Genomic DNA, 14,541 nt, shown 5'->3' with positions numbered 1-14,541 from the left:
GAATGAACCTGGCCGGGCCTCCGACGCCACACAAACTTTAGAGTCTTTAAACTGATTTGTGAATTCATGTTGGCCGCATTTTCCCGCTGACATCAAAGAGTCGACTCTTTAAGTGTACATGAATCTTGAAACATGAGGCTTTTATTTCTAATTCCGTCTCTTTGACAGGTTTATTTGGTCACATGAAGCCTCGTTTGCCCTGTGAAAGTCACTGCACTGCATTAACTTCCTGTATCTGTTTCAAATTAAAAGCCCCCAGAAATCAGGCTTTTATTGTGACACACCAGCAGGAAGATGCTGTGGAAAACTGATTTCCTGCGCCAGTCTCTCCCCATCACAGCTGCACACTAACAGGCAGAAGAGCTTGAAAGTCACCTTCTGAGTTGTGATTTGGCATCATGTAAGTTGTAACTTTGATTAATCACCGCGTCGGTCGTCATGTCCATTCAGTTCGTCCGGCTGTTGTCGGGTTTTGGTCCAGTTTGTGTGTGGACCTCTGATGTTCTGCAGTTTGTGCTCACTAAAACTGTCAGCACCGCTGGGCCTTTCACTTTAGTGTTTGATGCGACCAGATAAAAACTGATTCCTGACTAACTCGCAGTCAAAGTGATTTGGCTTTTTAAAACACCGAAGCTGATTTTCTGGGACTCAACTGACGACAAACAAACACGTCCTGGACTTCATGTGAACATGCATTTCCTCTTCATCATCACCATCTTCATCAGCTGCCACACAGCAGCCGCTTTATCGCAGCTTATTTAGTGCAGCTCAAAGATCAGTTTAATGTTTAACTGTCGCCTCCTCTTGGTGATTTAGTTTCACTTTGGACTGCAGTGATGGTGCAGTTTGTTTTCCTCCTGTGAAGCTCCAGCTGAAGGTAACGTAACAGCTCTGACATGTTTTAGTCGTTAACACAAGCTGTCGGTACTTTAGCTGTCGGTACTTTAGCTGTCGGTAGTTTAGTTGCAGCAGAAATCTGCCGCTTCAGACTCATCAAACTCTGAGTTAAACAGTAAACTCGAAGCAGCCGCCATTGAAGACATCCGCCATGTTGTGTGGATGTTTGGGAGCTCACACGGTGTCCGGACAGCCGCCGGACAGCAGCGGTTTGTGTCCACTACAGGACTGATGTGGAGACAGTGTGGGGCCGAGCTGGACGGGATAAACTCTCTGAATATGCCCTGTGCCTTGGCGAGTCAGTCTCTGGAGCCTGTTGGCCTCACTGACGGGCTGACGGTCCCACAGGGAAAAGTCTGTAACGCGCTGTGGGGCCGCTAAGGGGCGCTGCTGAGTGTCGGACTTTCCCAGCACGTCGCGGTGCCTGAGTTTTAAAGTTACATTTTTGCATGTTCTTCTCAAAGACTGTTGGTTTCTTCCTCTCATGTCTTCATCTGAATTCCTTCATTAGAAGAACCAGCTGAACTCTGTCTCTGTTTGAACCGATAATCAATGCAGATAATTTGAGTCCTTTACAGGAAAGTTTGTTGGTGATTGTGAGGAGTTTTCACTGCCATAAAAAGTCCATATGTTGTGTTTTTATAAATGATGCTTTTATTGACGGGGAAGTGATTGAATGTTATTATGCCGCAGTCTTCATCCTGTGAAGTGATCAGCTGCTGCATCGAGTCCTTTTCTACACTGCAGATGAGATTCTGTCAGATCACATCAGTCCATCTCAGTCCTTCTGTGTGTCAGTGAATGCACCGTGTGCTGGGCTGCAGCTCTCTGACTCCATCTAGTGGACTGATGGTAGAAGTACAGCAGCTGATGGCAGCTTCCTCTGCCTCACACTGCTGTGTGACTGCATTGAACAGACGCTGACAGGAAACAGGAAACGACAGCCAATCAGAGGAGGAGCAGCTGATGTGTGGACAGGAGAAAGGACGTAAAGATGATTTCAGTGGATGTGCACATGAATGATTTGTGTTTCCTGTGCAGATCAAAGTGTGTGTGAGCTGAGCAGCATGGATCAGTGTGAGGACAGAGAGGAGGGAGTCCCTCCCTCTAAAACCACTCTGTGTGGGGAACCTGGCAGCCAGACCAGAGCTCAGAGGTGAGATGAGGATCTCTGACTGTCCAGGACTCTTCTCCATGTCACAGCTCAGCACTCACATCACTCCACCATCATTATTCACACTCAAAGCTGTGTGTGTGTGTTGTGTTGAAGGCCAGAGCTGCAGCACAGACCAGACTCTGCTGGACCTGGATCTGGACCAAGCTGTGTGTCCCTCGCGAGTGACCGGTCAATGAATATCATCATAACTTTTAATCCAGAACTTTCATCAGAGAAACAGTAAGTTGTATTCAGTCTCATCTGAAATGTTCATATTGTTCTCCTCACGTTGCTCACTGATGATGTTTGTCCCCGTTAAACCCAGTGGGACCAGTTTCAGTTATTCTTAAATGTTCATGTCCTCTCAGAATGATGATGAAGGTTGAATCAACATTAGTATTAAAGGGCAGGTTCACATTTTTCAGGTCCATCCACAAACAACACTGAGATGCCCAACTGTACACTGAAGGAGTTCCTGGTGGCTGTAACTGTTCCTCCTGAGCTCACTGACCCTGAACACGTCTCTTCATGATGTGATTTCAGTGGAAGTGATGGAGGACAAAATCCACAGTCCTCGTTCTTTGTAAAAGTACACTGTAAAGTTGAGCTGAGGATAAGATGAGGCATCAGCAGTCTGACTTGCACAGATCAAGTGGGATCTTCCAAAGTGTTTTGACTCTGAAATAAGTAAAAAATGCTTCGGCTGCCAGGGTTGAGTCAAGTTTCTCTGGCAGTTTAGCAAGTGAAATTACATCCCTGCTGGTTTTCTTCCCTGTTTAACAGGATTGATGGACCAGCTGGATCTGGACCCAGCTGTGTGTCCTTCAAGAGTGACCAGTCAGATGATCCCTTCATAGATTTCAAAGGCCACCAACCACCTGCTGCAAAGAGGTGAGCTGTTAGTCTCATTAAAGCAGAACTGATTCATGTTTTAACTGTTTATCCTGAGACGTTTTTTCAGTCTGAATGTTTATTTTCAGCTTCGTTCTTCACACACATTTCTGTTCTCACATCTGAAAGCTGCCCAGTAGAACCAGTCTTCAATTCTTCAGTTTAACATTTTGTCCTCACACACGTTCTGACTGTCTGATGAGGATCAAACAGATTTCATTGAGGCTAACAGATGCTAGCTGCTAACACAGGCTAACCCTGATTCCACTGAGTTTGTCCATCCAGTCAACATTTTCTGGTGTTCAGTCATGTGACAACAGACACAGAAACATGTCAGTGATAACAGCTGGTCTGTGATCAGCTGCTCTAAAGCACAGAATGAACCATCAGAGAGTCTGAGGAAACACACAGCTGGTTTCCTCTTGATGCTGCTGATGGAGGAAGTCCGTTACGTCTGTGAGTGTTGACAGCCAAACGTCGGTTCACTTTGCTTTGTTGTCCTGCTGGATGGCAGAACAAAATACGAGTAAATTATTTCATCCGGTGTGTCCACCACACAGTGTTTCACTGAGTTCTGTGCTGACCACAGCCTCCACCGTTTCTGCATGTGTTTCTGTCAGGAGGAAGCTGGAAGGACCAGGACCCAACAGTGGGCCCATGAAGACCGACTTGTATTGTCCTGTGGACTTCAAAGATGGACGTCACAGTGTTGATCAAAGGTGAGGATTTAAGACTGACCAGAAAAGCAAAACAGTGTTGTTGTATGTGTGACCAAGTCAAAACCAGGACCAGGACCAAGACTGATGTGGAGTCCTACAGCACCACATTATGGATTCAGTGAAGTCCAACAATGAAGGCTGCATCAGGTCACATCAGGCTGGAGGTCTTCCTCTGTGAACATGTCTGTTCGTTGACGCAGCCAGCCACCCACTGTGATCCAGTTTTTGACCTGCTGTTCCGTGGGAAACTCTTCAGACAGATGTCTACGTAGATGGACTGTAGGACTGATGTAAATTGGTCTTCTTGACCTACTTGATTTTCAGTCACATGTCGCTGCAGGGCATACCTGGCGCATTGAGGACTGCATGTGACACCAAGTGGCAGATCTTGAGACATCCACTGGTTCTTCCTTTTGCATGTTTCACCATTGGAAGCAAAGTGGTCTGTCCTCAGCCAGCACCCTGACTTGGTGATGCATATCTTTGATATCACCAGAAATGACAACAGGATGCTGAGGAAAGCGAGGCAGGACACCCATCAAAGATGGGCCTTGGACTGGGCCAAGAAGAAGACAGTCACTGAGGTTTTGCCCTTGCTGTTGCAGTGAGCAATTGAACAGGATAGTGCAGGATATACCATGAGGAATAACTGATTTGGTCAGAGTCTTCTGGGCTAATCTTCTTCATATATTTAGCTTGGAGCATTTTGTTGATTTCCTGATCATAAAAGGCTGGTTGCTTTGGATTTTTTCACAGCTTCCTTTCAGTACGTCTTTGTAGCCTGCAGTTTAAAGACATTGCATTACGCATAATGACCAACTCCACTGACCTCCACTCTTGTTTTATTATTGAGACGAGCTAATGCCTTCTTATCTTGTTTGGAATGTATGGTTTACTTTCCTCGGTGGCACTGTCAAGGACTGCTTCTTCAGCTGTGCAGAAGATGAACAAGGATTGAACTTGTTTCTCGAGAAGAGTTAACCTTAAGCAGCGAGGTGACACTCGAGCATGACCGGTCTTTGCAAAGTCCACTCAAGACAAGTAGGAACAGCTGTGGTGCCACCTCTGGACCCAATCAAACTCCTTCCACAAAGAAGCTGATCTGAACCAATACAGAGTAGTGGTTGAACCTTCTGGAAAGCTTGAAGTGGTAAGCCATGCAGATACTTGAATCTTTGGAGAACCTGATCAGGTTCAATCAAATGATTGTCTTCATTTGATGCAAATAAGATGTTGAATTTGACTATAGCACCAGCTAGAGTCTCAGTTCCTGGACCTTTTTCAGCATGTGAAACTCAGCTGCCCCATCAAAACCAATAAAGCTGGATGCAGTTGTTAAAAGTGTAGTTTGTTCTGAACCATCATCCAATGGTGCATATGTTTCAAGGTTTCTCCTCATGTAGCTAAATAAACTTTGTGGTTGGTTCATTTATGTTGGACTCAGAAGTGCTTTCCTTGACATTTTGGAGAAAGATTCTTCAGGTCACAGTTCAAGGTTCTGTGCTCACGTGCACATCTCCAACAACGTCCGTTCTCTTGGAACTACCTCCGAATAGCATTCCTTGATAACAGACCAAAATCTGGACAAACACTTCAGTGGTGGTCAGGGACACCACAAATGAGACATGTCTGATGGCAATGTGTGGCAGACTCAGTAGTTGGTTGCTGAGTTTGGTTTTGAGGATGACAAGTTAGATACTAGAAAAGTAGCCACCAGATTGCTGGAGAAAGCTGGACATAGGTTTCTGTTCCTCCATGTGCCATTTACGATTGTCACATGTTTGTGTCGTGACAACTTGACCTTCTGCTTCGTCTTCCAACAAGTTAGTGAAGACAACAAGCTTAGGGGTGAATGTTGTCAACAGTCTGGACATTCAGAGAGAGGTCAGGATCAGGACACAAATGCTAATAATGGTAAATAAAGGAATTTTGATTCTAATTATCTCATATGTCCTGAGGCGATGAGGAAGGGTGGTGTGCAGTAAATGGAGGAAGCTGGTGGCTGTGTGAAGTGGAGTTAGACTGCATGTAAGCAGGTTCAGCAGGATTCCCAGCAGTGTCAGGGTGCAGAGAAGGAGCCTGTGCTTAGGAAGGATTCAGCAATTTGAGTGCTAAAGAGGTGAGATTCACAGAAGGTCTGGTACTGCAAGCACAGGTTGAAGAACAGGTGTTGATTGAGGTATAGTTTCTCTTTGTACGGGGTTCTGAATAACAGGCAATAGTCTTTGTTCACCAAGGGGAATGTCACGGTTGAAGGAAACTTGGAGAAGTTTGGGAACAGGTCTTAACCCTGGAGAAACTGATAGCAGGTTCCCCTGGGAATGTTCGTGCCTCTGGAGAGAGTGCGTTGCAGTGGGTCTGAAGGTCTGTTGCTCAGGAAAGGCCAGAGACAATTGACCTTGAACTCTCACTGCAGACGACTGTACTGTGGAACCATCTTCCAGTTTTGGTTTGGGAGGCGGACACCCTCTCTACTTTTAAGAGTGGACTTAAAACTTTCCTTTTTGATAAAGCATATAGTTAGGGCTGGCTTAGGACCCCTAGTTATGCTGGTATAGACTTACTCCTTCTGCACACATATATGTCCCGTTAATGCATGTTGCTAACTCAACTTCTTCCCTGGAGTCCTTGTGCTTTCTCGTCTCTCAGGTTCCCATGGATCGTGGTTAGACCTCCTGTTGCGGTCCTGCGATGACTAATGTTAACTCATAATCTGAAATTTTAATTCTTTTACCACTAATGTACAGCTACTACCATCATTATTGTTACTAATATTGTTATCATAATCACTGTAGTACCTTCTGTATCATTATCTACGGTTCCAATCCTTCTGGTATTATTACTGCTGCTACACATCTCTGCTTGTGAGCTCCTTCTGACTTTACTGTCAGGGGAAACCATCTGACTCAATGTTACCATCAGCACTTTAACTCACAGGACCTTTAGCTTGTGTTTGTCTCTGTGTGGACAGACATCACGTGAGCTAATTCTTCATGATTCCTCCACAGAGTCGAGCAGGAGAGCTCAGAGGTTCCCAGTGGTCAGCAGCATCAAACACACCTGGACTCCATATTTATGGTGTGTACATGTACAACAAGTACTTTCACATCTGCTCTGTTCACAATAATCTCCATGCTGCACTTTGTAGACCAGCAGACTGTCAGTCTGGCCAACATGGATCTGATGTTTGGCTCCATGATTTTAGTCTGATTGTGTCAGTCATATCATATTGTGTTCCAGCTGCTGGAGGAGGACATTGTCAGGTTTGTGAAGAAGGAACTGAAGAGGCTCCAGAAGGTTCTGAGTTCAGATTATCCAGAAGAGAGTCAGAGGGAGGATGAGGAGGTGTTGGACGGTGAGGATGAAGAGCAGAGGAGGAGCAGCAGAAAGGCATTTCTGAAGATCACACAGCACTTCCTGAGGAGAATGAAGCAGGAGGAGCTGGCTGACTGTCTGCAGAGGAGTAAGAGGGTTTCTCTAAACATTTAACTCTCTGGACAAATGAGACGTTCACTAAAGTCTCAAGAGATGGAGGAAAATCTGTTTCCATGTGTTCTCTTTACAGGAAGGAAGTTGAGGTCTGTGACTCACCAAATGATCTTATTTGTTGTGTTTTCATGCAGGACATCCAGACAGAAGAGATTGTCAGCTTAACCTCAAATCTAACCTGAAGAAGAAGTTCCAGTGTGTGTTTGAGGGGATTGCTAAAGCAGGAAACCCGACCCTCCTGAATCAGGTCTACACAGAGCTCTACATCACAGAGGGAGAGACTGGAGGGGTCAATGATGAACATGAGGTCAGACAGATTGAAACAACATCCAGGAAATCCAGAAGACCAGAGACAACAATCAGACATGAAGACATCTTTAAAGCCTCACCTGGAAGAGATGGACCAATCAGAACAGTGATGACAAAGGGAGTGGCTGGCATTGGGAAAACAGTCTTAACACAGAAGTTCACTCTGGACTGGGCTGAAGACAAAGCCAACCAGGACGTCCACTTCACATTTCCATTCACTTTCAGAGAGCTGAATGTGCTGAAGGAGAAGAAGTTCAGCTTGGTGGAACTTGTTCATGACTTCTTCACTGAAACCAAAGAAGCAGGAATCTGCAGGTTTGAAGAGTTCCAGGTTGTGTTCATCTTTGACGGTCTGGATGAGTGTCGACTTCCTCTGGACTTCCACAACAATGAGATCCTGACTGATGTCACAGAGTCCACCTCAGTGGATGTGCTGCTGACAAACCTCATCAGGGGGAATCTGCTTCCCTCTGCTCGCCTCTGGATAACCACACGACCTGCAGCAGCCAATCAGATCCCTCCTGAGTGTGTTGACCTGGTGACAGAGGTCAGAGGGTTCACTGACCCACAGAAGGAGAAGTACTTTCGGAAGAGATTCAGGGATGATGAGGAGCAGGCCAGCAGAATCATCTCCCACATCAAGACATCACGAAGCGTCCACATCATGTGCCACATCCCAGTCTTCTGCTGGATCACTGCTACAGTTCTGGAGGATGTGTTGAAGTCCAGAGAGGGAGGAGAGCTGCCCAGGACCCTGACTGAGATGTACATCCACTTCCTGGTGGTTCAGTCCAAAGTGAAGAACATCAAGTATGATGGAGGAGATGGGACAGATCCACAGTGGACTCCAGACAGCAGGAAGATGATTGAGTCTCTGGGAAAACTGGCTTTTGAGCAGCTGCAGAAAGGCAACCTGATCTTCTATGAATCAGACCTGACAGACTGTGGCATCGATATCAGAGCAGCCTCAGTGTACTCAGGAGTGTTCACCCAGATCTTTAAAGAGGAGAGAGGACTGTACCAGGACAAGGTGTTCTGCTTCATCCATCTGAGCGTTCAGGAGTTTCTGGCTGCTCTTCACGTCCATCAGACATTCATCAACTCTGGTGTCAACCTGCTGGCAGAAGAACAACCAACATCCCAGAAGTGTGAAACAAGAACAGATGAATCTGCAGAGACACAGTTCTACCAGAGTGCTGTGGACGAGGCCTTGCAGAGTCCAAATGGACACCTGGACTTGTTCCTTCGCTTCCTCCTGGGACTTTCACTGCAGACCAATCAGACTCTCCTACGAGGTCTGATGACACAGACAGGAAGTGGCTCAAAGACCAATCAGGAAACTGTCCAGTACATCAAGACGAAGATCGAAGAGAGTTCATCTGTGGATAGAAGAATCAATCTGTTCCACTGTCTGAATGAACTGAATGATCGTTCTCTGGTGGAGGAGATCCAACAGTCCCTGAGGTCAGGAAGTCTCTCCACAGATGAACTGTCTCCTGCTCAGTGGTCAGCTCTGGTCTTCATCTTACTGTCATCAGGAAAAGATCTGGACGTGTTTGACCTGAAGAAATACTCTGCTTCAGAGGAGGCTCTTCTCAGGCTGCTGCCAGTGGTCGAAGCCTCCAACAAAGCTCTGTAAGTGTGTAGAGATCTTCTTCATTTTAGAGAGACTTCATGTGCTGTTATTGATTAAAATGGTAAGAATTTTCTTTTTCTTCTCATTGTTGTCCCTCCAGACTGAGTGGTTGTAACCTCTCAGAGAGAAGCTGTGAAGCTCTGTCCTCAGTTCTCAGCTCCCAGTCCTCTAGTCTGAGAGAGCTGGACCTGAGTAACAACAGCCTGCAGGATTCAGGAGTGAAGCTGCTGTCTGCTGGACTCAAGAGTCCACATTGTACACTGGAGACTCTCAGGTCAGGATTAGTTACTGCTAGTTACTGTTAACATACTGTTAGCTGTGATTCAGTCACTGTATTGTTGATGTATCTGTTGGCAGTCTCTTCCCGACTGATACAGCAGTACCCTCAGATGATCCACCACGTGTGTTGTTTTGTGTGTTTGCAGGCTGTCAGGCTGTCTGATCACAGAGGAAGGCTGTGCTTCTCTGGCCTCAGCTCTGAGCTCCAAACCCTCCCATCTGAGAGAGCTGGACCTGAGCTACAATCATCCAGGAGACTCAGGAGTGGAGCTGCTGTTTGCTGGACTGGAGGATCCAGCCTCGAGAGTGGACGCTGTGAGGTATGAAGATGCCTGCTGCAGACTCAGTCAGTCAGTGTGATGGAGGAGAAGAGCTGGAAACATTTTCTCAGACACATGAAATGATGCTGTTTGTGTCAGAAAGAGGTTTAGTGAGTCCTGTCAAGTCATTGTTGTTGTTGTTTTTTTCTGCTTATTTGGGCCTGGGTCACCTGCCAGCAGTCTCATCAAAGAAGCCCAGACTGTCCTCTCTCCTTCCACTTCCACCAGCTTGTCTGGGAGGATACTGATGCATTCCCAGACCAGGCGAGAGATGTCATCTCTCCATTGTATTCTGGGTCTCTCTCAAGGTCTTCTACTGGATGGACTTGTCTGATATGACTCCCCAGGGAGACATCTGGGAAGCATCCTGACCAGATGCCTAAACCACCTGAGCTGATTTCTCTTAATGCGGGGGAGCAGTGGTTCCACTCTGAGTCCTGCTCAGATGTCTGAGTCCCTCACTCTGTTTTTCAGTCTAAGCCCAGCCACCCTGCTGATGAAGTTCATATCAGCTTCTTGTATCTACAGTCTTGTATTTGCAGTCACTCGCCATGGCTTGTGACCACAGGTGACCTTTGGGATGTAGATTGACTGGTTAATTGAGAGCTCCAGCTTTCAGCTCAGCCCTCTCTTCACAGTGGACACTGTCCTGATCCGTCTGTCAATCTTCCACTCCATTTTTCTCTCACTTGTGAACAAAATCCCGAGATACCTGAAGTGTCCCCGACCAGGATGGTCCAGCCACTCTTTTGGGGTACAATCGCCTCTGATTTACGGGTGCTGATCTTCAGCCCATCCACTTCACACTCTGCTGCAGACCATCCCAGTGCGAGCTGGAGGTCACTGTTCAGTAAAGCCAGTAGAACTATGTTGTCCGCAAAAGTCAGAGATCCAGAGGTCACCCCATAGCAATAGACCATCCACCCCATATTCCTAGAGAACCCTGGACAGGGTAGTTTAAGGGACACGGTAGTAATTCTTTTCCAAATCCATGTAATACATGTAGACTTTTTGTATAAACTCCCTGAGGTTTGAGGCATGTCAGTCTTGACAGGTCTCCAACAGAACCAGAGCCTCGAAAAAGTTGGTTTGAACTGCCACTGTGGAGTTGTTTAACTGCCTTAGCAACTTCTGACCCAGTGATGGGACAGCCCACCTCTGAGTCCTCTGGCTCTGTTTCTTCCAGGGATTATATATTGGTGTGATCAAGGTGATTCTTGAAGTATTCCTTCCACCGTCCAGCTGTATTCTCAGTCGAGGTCAGCAACTCCCCATCTGCCGACAGATACTCTTTCTCCCTCGTGTCATCAAACTCATCACCACAGTTGCCCGAGCCATGCATCATTTGCCCTGCTGGTAGCTGTCAGCTGCCTGTGGGTCGCAGTGAGTATGCTGAGTCTTTATGTGCTGAACAGCTTGGGTAAAGTCCTTTGTTACAGCCCAGTGTCAAGGGTTGGGGGGGTACTGGACAGAGTTCAGCATCCTGACAGTCTCTCAATGGTGCCCCGGTAGGATGAGCACATGATGGGGACTGGTACGCATGCTCCTCCTCAATTTTCAGAGGAAGTAGAGGCATGTTTGAGTCTTCTTGGCCAGCGTTGGGGTGTTGGTGGACCAGGAGAGGTCCTGAGAGATGAGCACCTCTAGGAACTTGGTGCTGCTCACCCTCTCCACAGCAGCAACATGGATGAACAGTGGCGGATGCTGTGAATGTCCTCTTCTGAAGTCGACCACAATCTCTTTGGTCTTCCCCATGTTCACAAAGAGATTGTTGTCTTTACATCACTGGACCAGTTGGCTCACCTCATAGGAATGAGGTGAGCCTCAGCGTTGTTAGTAGCGAGACCCAACGCAGTCGTATCGTCCGCAAACTTGACGGTGTGGTTGGTGCTGTGGGTTGATACACAGTCGTGGGTCAGCAGGGTGAAGTGCAGCAGGTTGAGCATGTACCCTTGTTGGGCTCATGTGCTTGATTGTACCCTTCACCCCTGGTGTCCACCTACAGGTTTGAGGATTGCCATCACGACTGGAACCGGCAGCCTTCTGACTGCAACTCCGACCAGCCACCTGTGCAGTGGTGGTACGGAACATGGCCCACTTGCATTCCATGTTCCCCACCACCCCTGGGATGTAGTTGAAGCTTTGCCTTAGTTGGGAGTTAAAAATCATCCCAGCCAGACATTCACAGCAAACCCTCAACAGTCATTATGCTGCATTGTACTCGTAACGTAAGTCATAACTCCGGACTGGGAATGACATCACATCCATTAAAAACCGAGTTGGATGTAATCTGTTTGCCACAGCCCATTTGTAATGTTATTCAGCCATTGTTGTTATAGCAACATCGACCGGTTACAAGCATCAAAAATGACGCATTTCACAGTATTTCATATACAGTCTTTATTGATATAATATTTAATAAGACCATAGCTGTGTGCCTATAGGCAGCAGTGAGACAGGACTGTGTATACAGCTTGCAAAACTGGACACAAAAAAAGACAAAAGCACCAAAAACATGCAAAACCACAAATTTAATGACAGTCAATCGTCTGTGCAGCCATGTTGATTTGCGAAACGTCCTTGACCGAGTTGGGATTACGACTTTTGGTGGCGTTCCACTTGTCATTTCCAGCTTTAGAACCCAGAAAACAACTTACGAGTACAAATCGAGTGTCGGGTTTGGTCTGCTGGGTCTGTCCAGCATCCTCCTCTCCTACCTGATCCAACTCACCACAAGGTGGTGGTCGGTTGACAGCTCTGCTCCTCTTTTCATTCAAGTGTCCAGATCATATCACCGCATATCTGCTGCTAGGTCGATCATTGACCCGAGACCTGGGGTGTCCTGGTGCCAGATGTACTTGTGGGCACCCTTATGCTCAAACATGGTGTTAGTTTTGAGCAAACTGTGACAAGCACAGAAGTCCAGTAACGAAACACCACTTGGGTTCAGATCAGGCAGGCTGTTCCCCCCAGTCACACCTCTCTGGGTCACATTGTCATTGCCCATCTGAGTGTTGACATCCTCAGCAGAACGATGGAGTCTCCAGCAGGGGCACCTTCCAGCACCCGTCCCAAGGACTCCAAAACGAGTGGGTACGTTGAACTGCCGTTTGGTGCATAAGCACAAACAACAGTCAGGACCCTTTCCCAGACCCAAAGGAGCAGGGAAGCAACCCTGTCGTCCATGGGGATAAACTCCAACGTGCAGGCAGAGAGCCGGGGGAGTATAAGTAAGCTCACACCTGCCCACCACCTCCCACCTGAGGCAAATCCAGGAAAAATGGGGAGTTCAGGGTGTTGGAGGGAAGCAGTCCTGGAGTCAGTAGTCGCTGTTTCCCCCAGGGATCAATAAAGTATTTCAGATTCTGATTTTGATTCTGAGTCTCTGTCACTTAGTGTTATGGCAGAGGTCTGGAACCAAGGAGTGCTTTTGAAGTGCGACTTGCATGCTGTCCTCTTTCACACACAGCAACATCCTGTGACTCAGAGTGTGTGAGCAGAGAGGCTCAGGTGAAGAGGTTCAGCAGGCCCCATGCACATATTGTGTCCAGGTGTCTGACAGTAATGTAACGTCCATGTTTGCATGCTGAAAGAGGACGTGCTGCTCTGACTCTCCTCCTCCTTTCAGGGTGGAGCCTGCTGGAGTCCGATGGCTGACACCAGGTCTGAGGAAGTGTAAGTGTGTTTTTCTTCAAAGTGTGACATCATTCAGATCTGTGATGTCATCATCCAGCTGTCAGTCAATGAACAGATGATAGATGAAGAACTGCAGCTGTATTGTGTCTTCTTCTCTTCATCAGATTCCTGTGAACTCACAGTCGACGCCAACACAGTAAACGGAAAGATCAAACTGTCTGACGGCAACAGGAAGGCGACGTATGTGGATGAGGATCAGTCGTATCCTGATCATCCAGACAGGTTTGACTGGTGGCCTCAGCTGCTGTGTTCAGAGGGTCTGACTGGTCGCTGCTACTGGGAGGTCGAGTGGAAAGGAGGAGTTTCTATATCACTGAGTTACAGAGGAATCAGAAGGAGGGGAGGCAGTGATGACTGTGAGTTTGGAGAGAATGATCAGTCCTGGAGGCTCTGGTGCTCTCATGAGGGTTACACTGTCTGTCACAAGAAGAGCGAAAAATCCGTCTACTCCTTTTCCACTTCCTCCTCCTCCTCTGACTCTTCCTCCACCTCCCCCGCCTCAGCTTCTGACAGAGTTGCAGTGTATGTGGACTGGCCTGCTGGCACTCTGTCCTTCTACAGAGTCTCCTCTGACAGTCTGATCCACCTCCACACCTTCAACACCACATTCACTGGACCTCTTTATCCTGGCTTTGGGTTCTGGTTCTGGTCTGGTTCCTCAGTGTCTCTGTAGGAGGAAGAGTCCCGTCGTCTTGGAGGATCACAGTTGGAGAAACATTTCATGTTATTTTAACAGTTCAATTGTGAAGTTCATAGCTATTGATTCAAACTGACCGAAAAGATTCCTTGTTTACACTTTAAACTGGTGACACTTTTAGTCCTTTAAAAATTAAAGCTATTTTTATTAACTTGTACATTTGTAACATTTGTAATAAAATGAGTGCCTGAGCTTAATAACACTTAGGGTGCCCAAAGATCTCAATGGAAAGTTAAACACTAGATGTACGCAGCACTAAGTCTAAAACCATTTCTGATTTGTTCCATGTTTTTGTAAAGATAAGACAGTCTGTCTTCATCTGATCTAATGTGTTCTAAACTGACATAATAAAGAGGTTTGTTTGTTTCTGTTTACCAGATGTTTGTCTGTGTTCATGTGATCATCTCTGTCTCTTCGTGGCTTTTCAGACGTTTTCAGGTCGGAGGGTCGTT

General features: G+C 46.9%; 1 protein-coding gene across 6 annotated transcripts; it reads left to right on the top strand.

Moving 5' to 3' along the window:
* The first annotated feature begins 110 nt into the window (after positions 1-110).
* LOC124055204 (NLR family CARD domain-containing protein 3-like) lies at positions 111-14,464 on the top strand. Of its 6 annotated transcripts, none has more exons than XM_046381778.1 (12): positions 111-400; positions 1,939-2,053; positions 2,168-2,293; positions 2,837-2,944; positions 3,565-3,663; positions 6,672-6,741; positions 6,904-7,126; positions 7,287-9,096; positions 9,198-9,371; positions 9,523-9,696; positions 13,325-13,371; positions 13,497-14,464. In XM_046381778.1, exons 2-12 carry the CDS (start codon positions 1,965-1,967, stop codon positions 14,063-14,065), a joined length of 3,489 nt encoding a protein of 1,162 aa, XP_046237734.1. In that variant the 5' UTR covers positions 111-400; positions 1,939-1,964; the 3' UTR covers positions 14,066-14,464. The 6 variants fall into 6 exon arrangements, with proteins under 6 accessions (XP_046237734.1, XP_046237733.1, XP_046237732.1 ...); XM_046381777.1 differs by lacking the exon at positions 111-400 and adding an exon at positions 414-877; XM_046381776.1 differs by lacking the exon at positions 111-400 and adding an exon at positions 414-877 and having other exon boundaries at positions 1,591-2,053.
* Positions 14,465-14,541: the final 77 nt, after the last annotated feature.

The sequence above is a fragment of the Scatophagus argus genome, chromosome 24 (genome assembly GCF_020382885.2).
Source record: "Scatophagus argus isolate fScaArg1 chromosome 24, fScaArg1.pri, whole genome shotgun sequence".
In the NCBI taxonomy this organism is placed as follows: Eukaryota; Metazoa; Chordata; class Actinopteri; family Scatophagidae; genus Scatophagus; species Scatophagus argus.
This window is presented reverse-complemented; position numbering and strand designations above follow the sequence as displayed.

What these genes read in the sequence shown, in the direction of transcription:
- LOC124055204 (XM_046381776.1), top strand. Translation starts at nt 1,917, where the DNA reads ATGATTTGTGTTTCCTGTGCAGATCAAAGTGTGTGTGAGCTGAGCAGC. An exon ending in GAACTTTCATCAGAGAAACA is followed by an intron (nt 2,294 to 2,836) that starts GTAAGTTGTATT and finishes CCTGTTTAACAG; the next exon opens with GATTGATGGACCAGCTGGAT. An exon ending in TGTACACTGGAGACTCTCAG is followed by an intron (nt 9,372 to 9,522) that starts GTCAGGATTAGT and finishes GTGTGTTTGCAG; the next exon opens with GCTGTCAGGCTGTCTGATCA.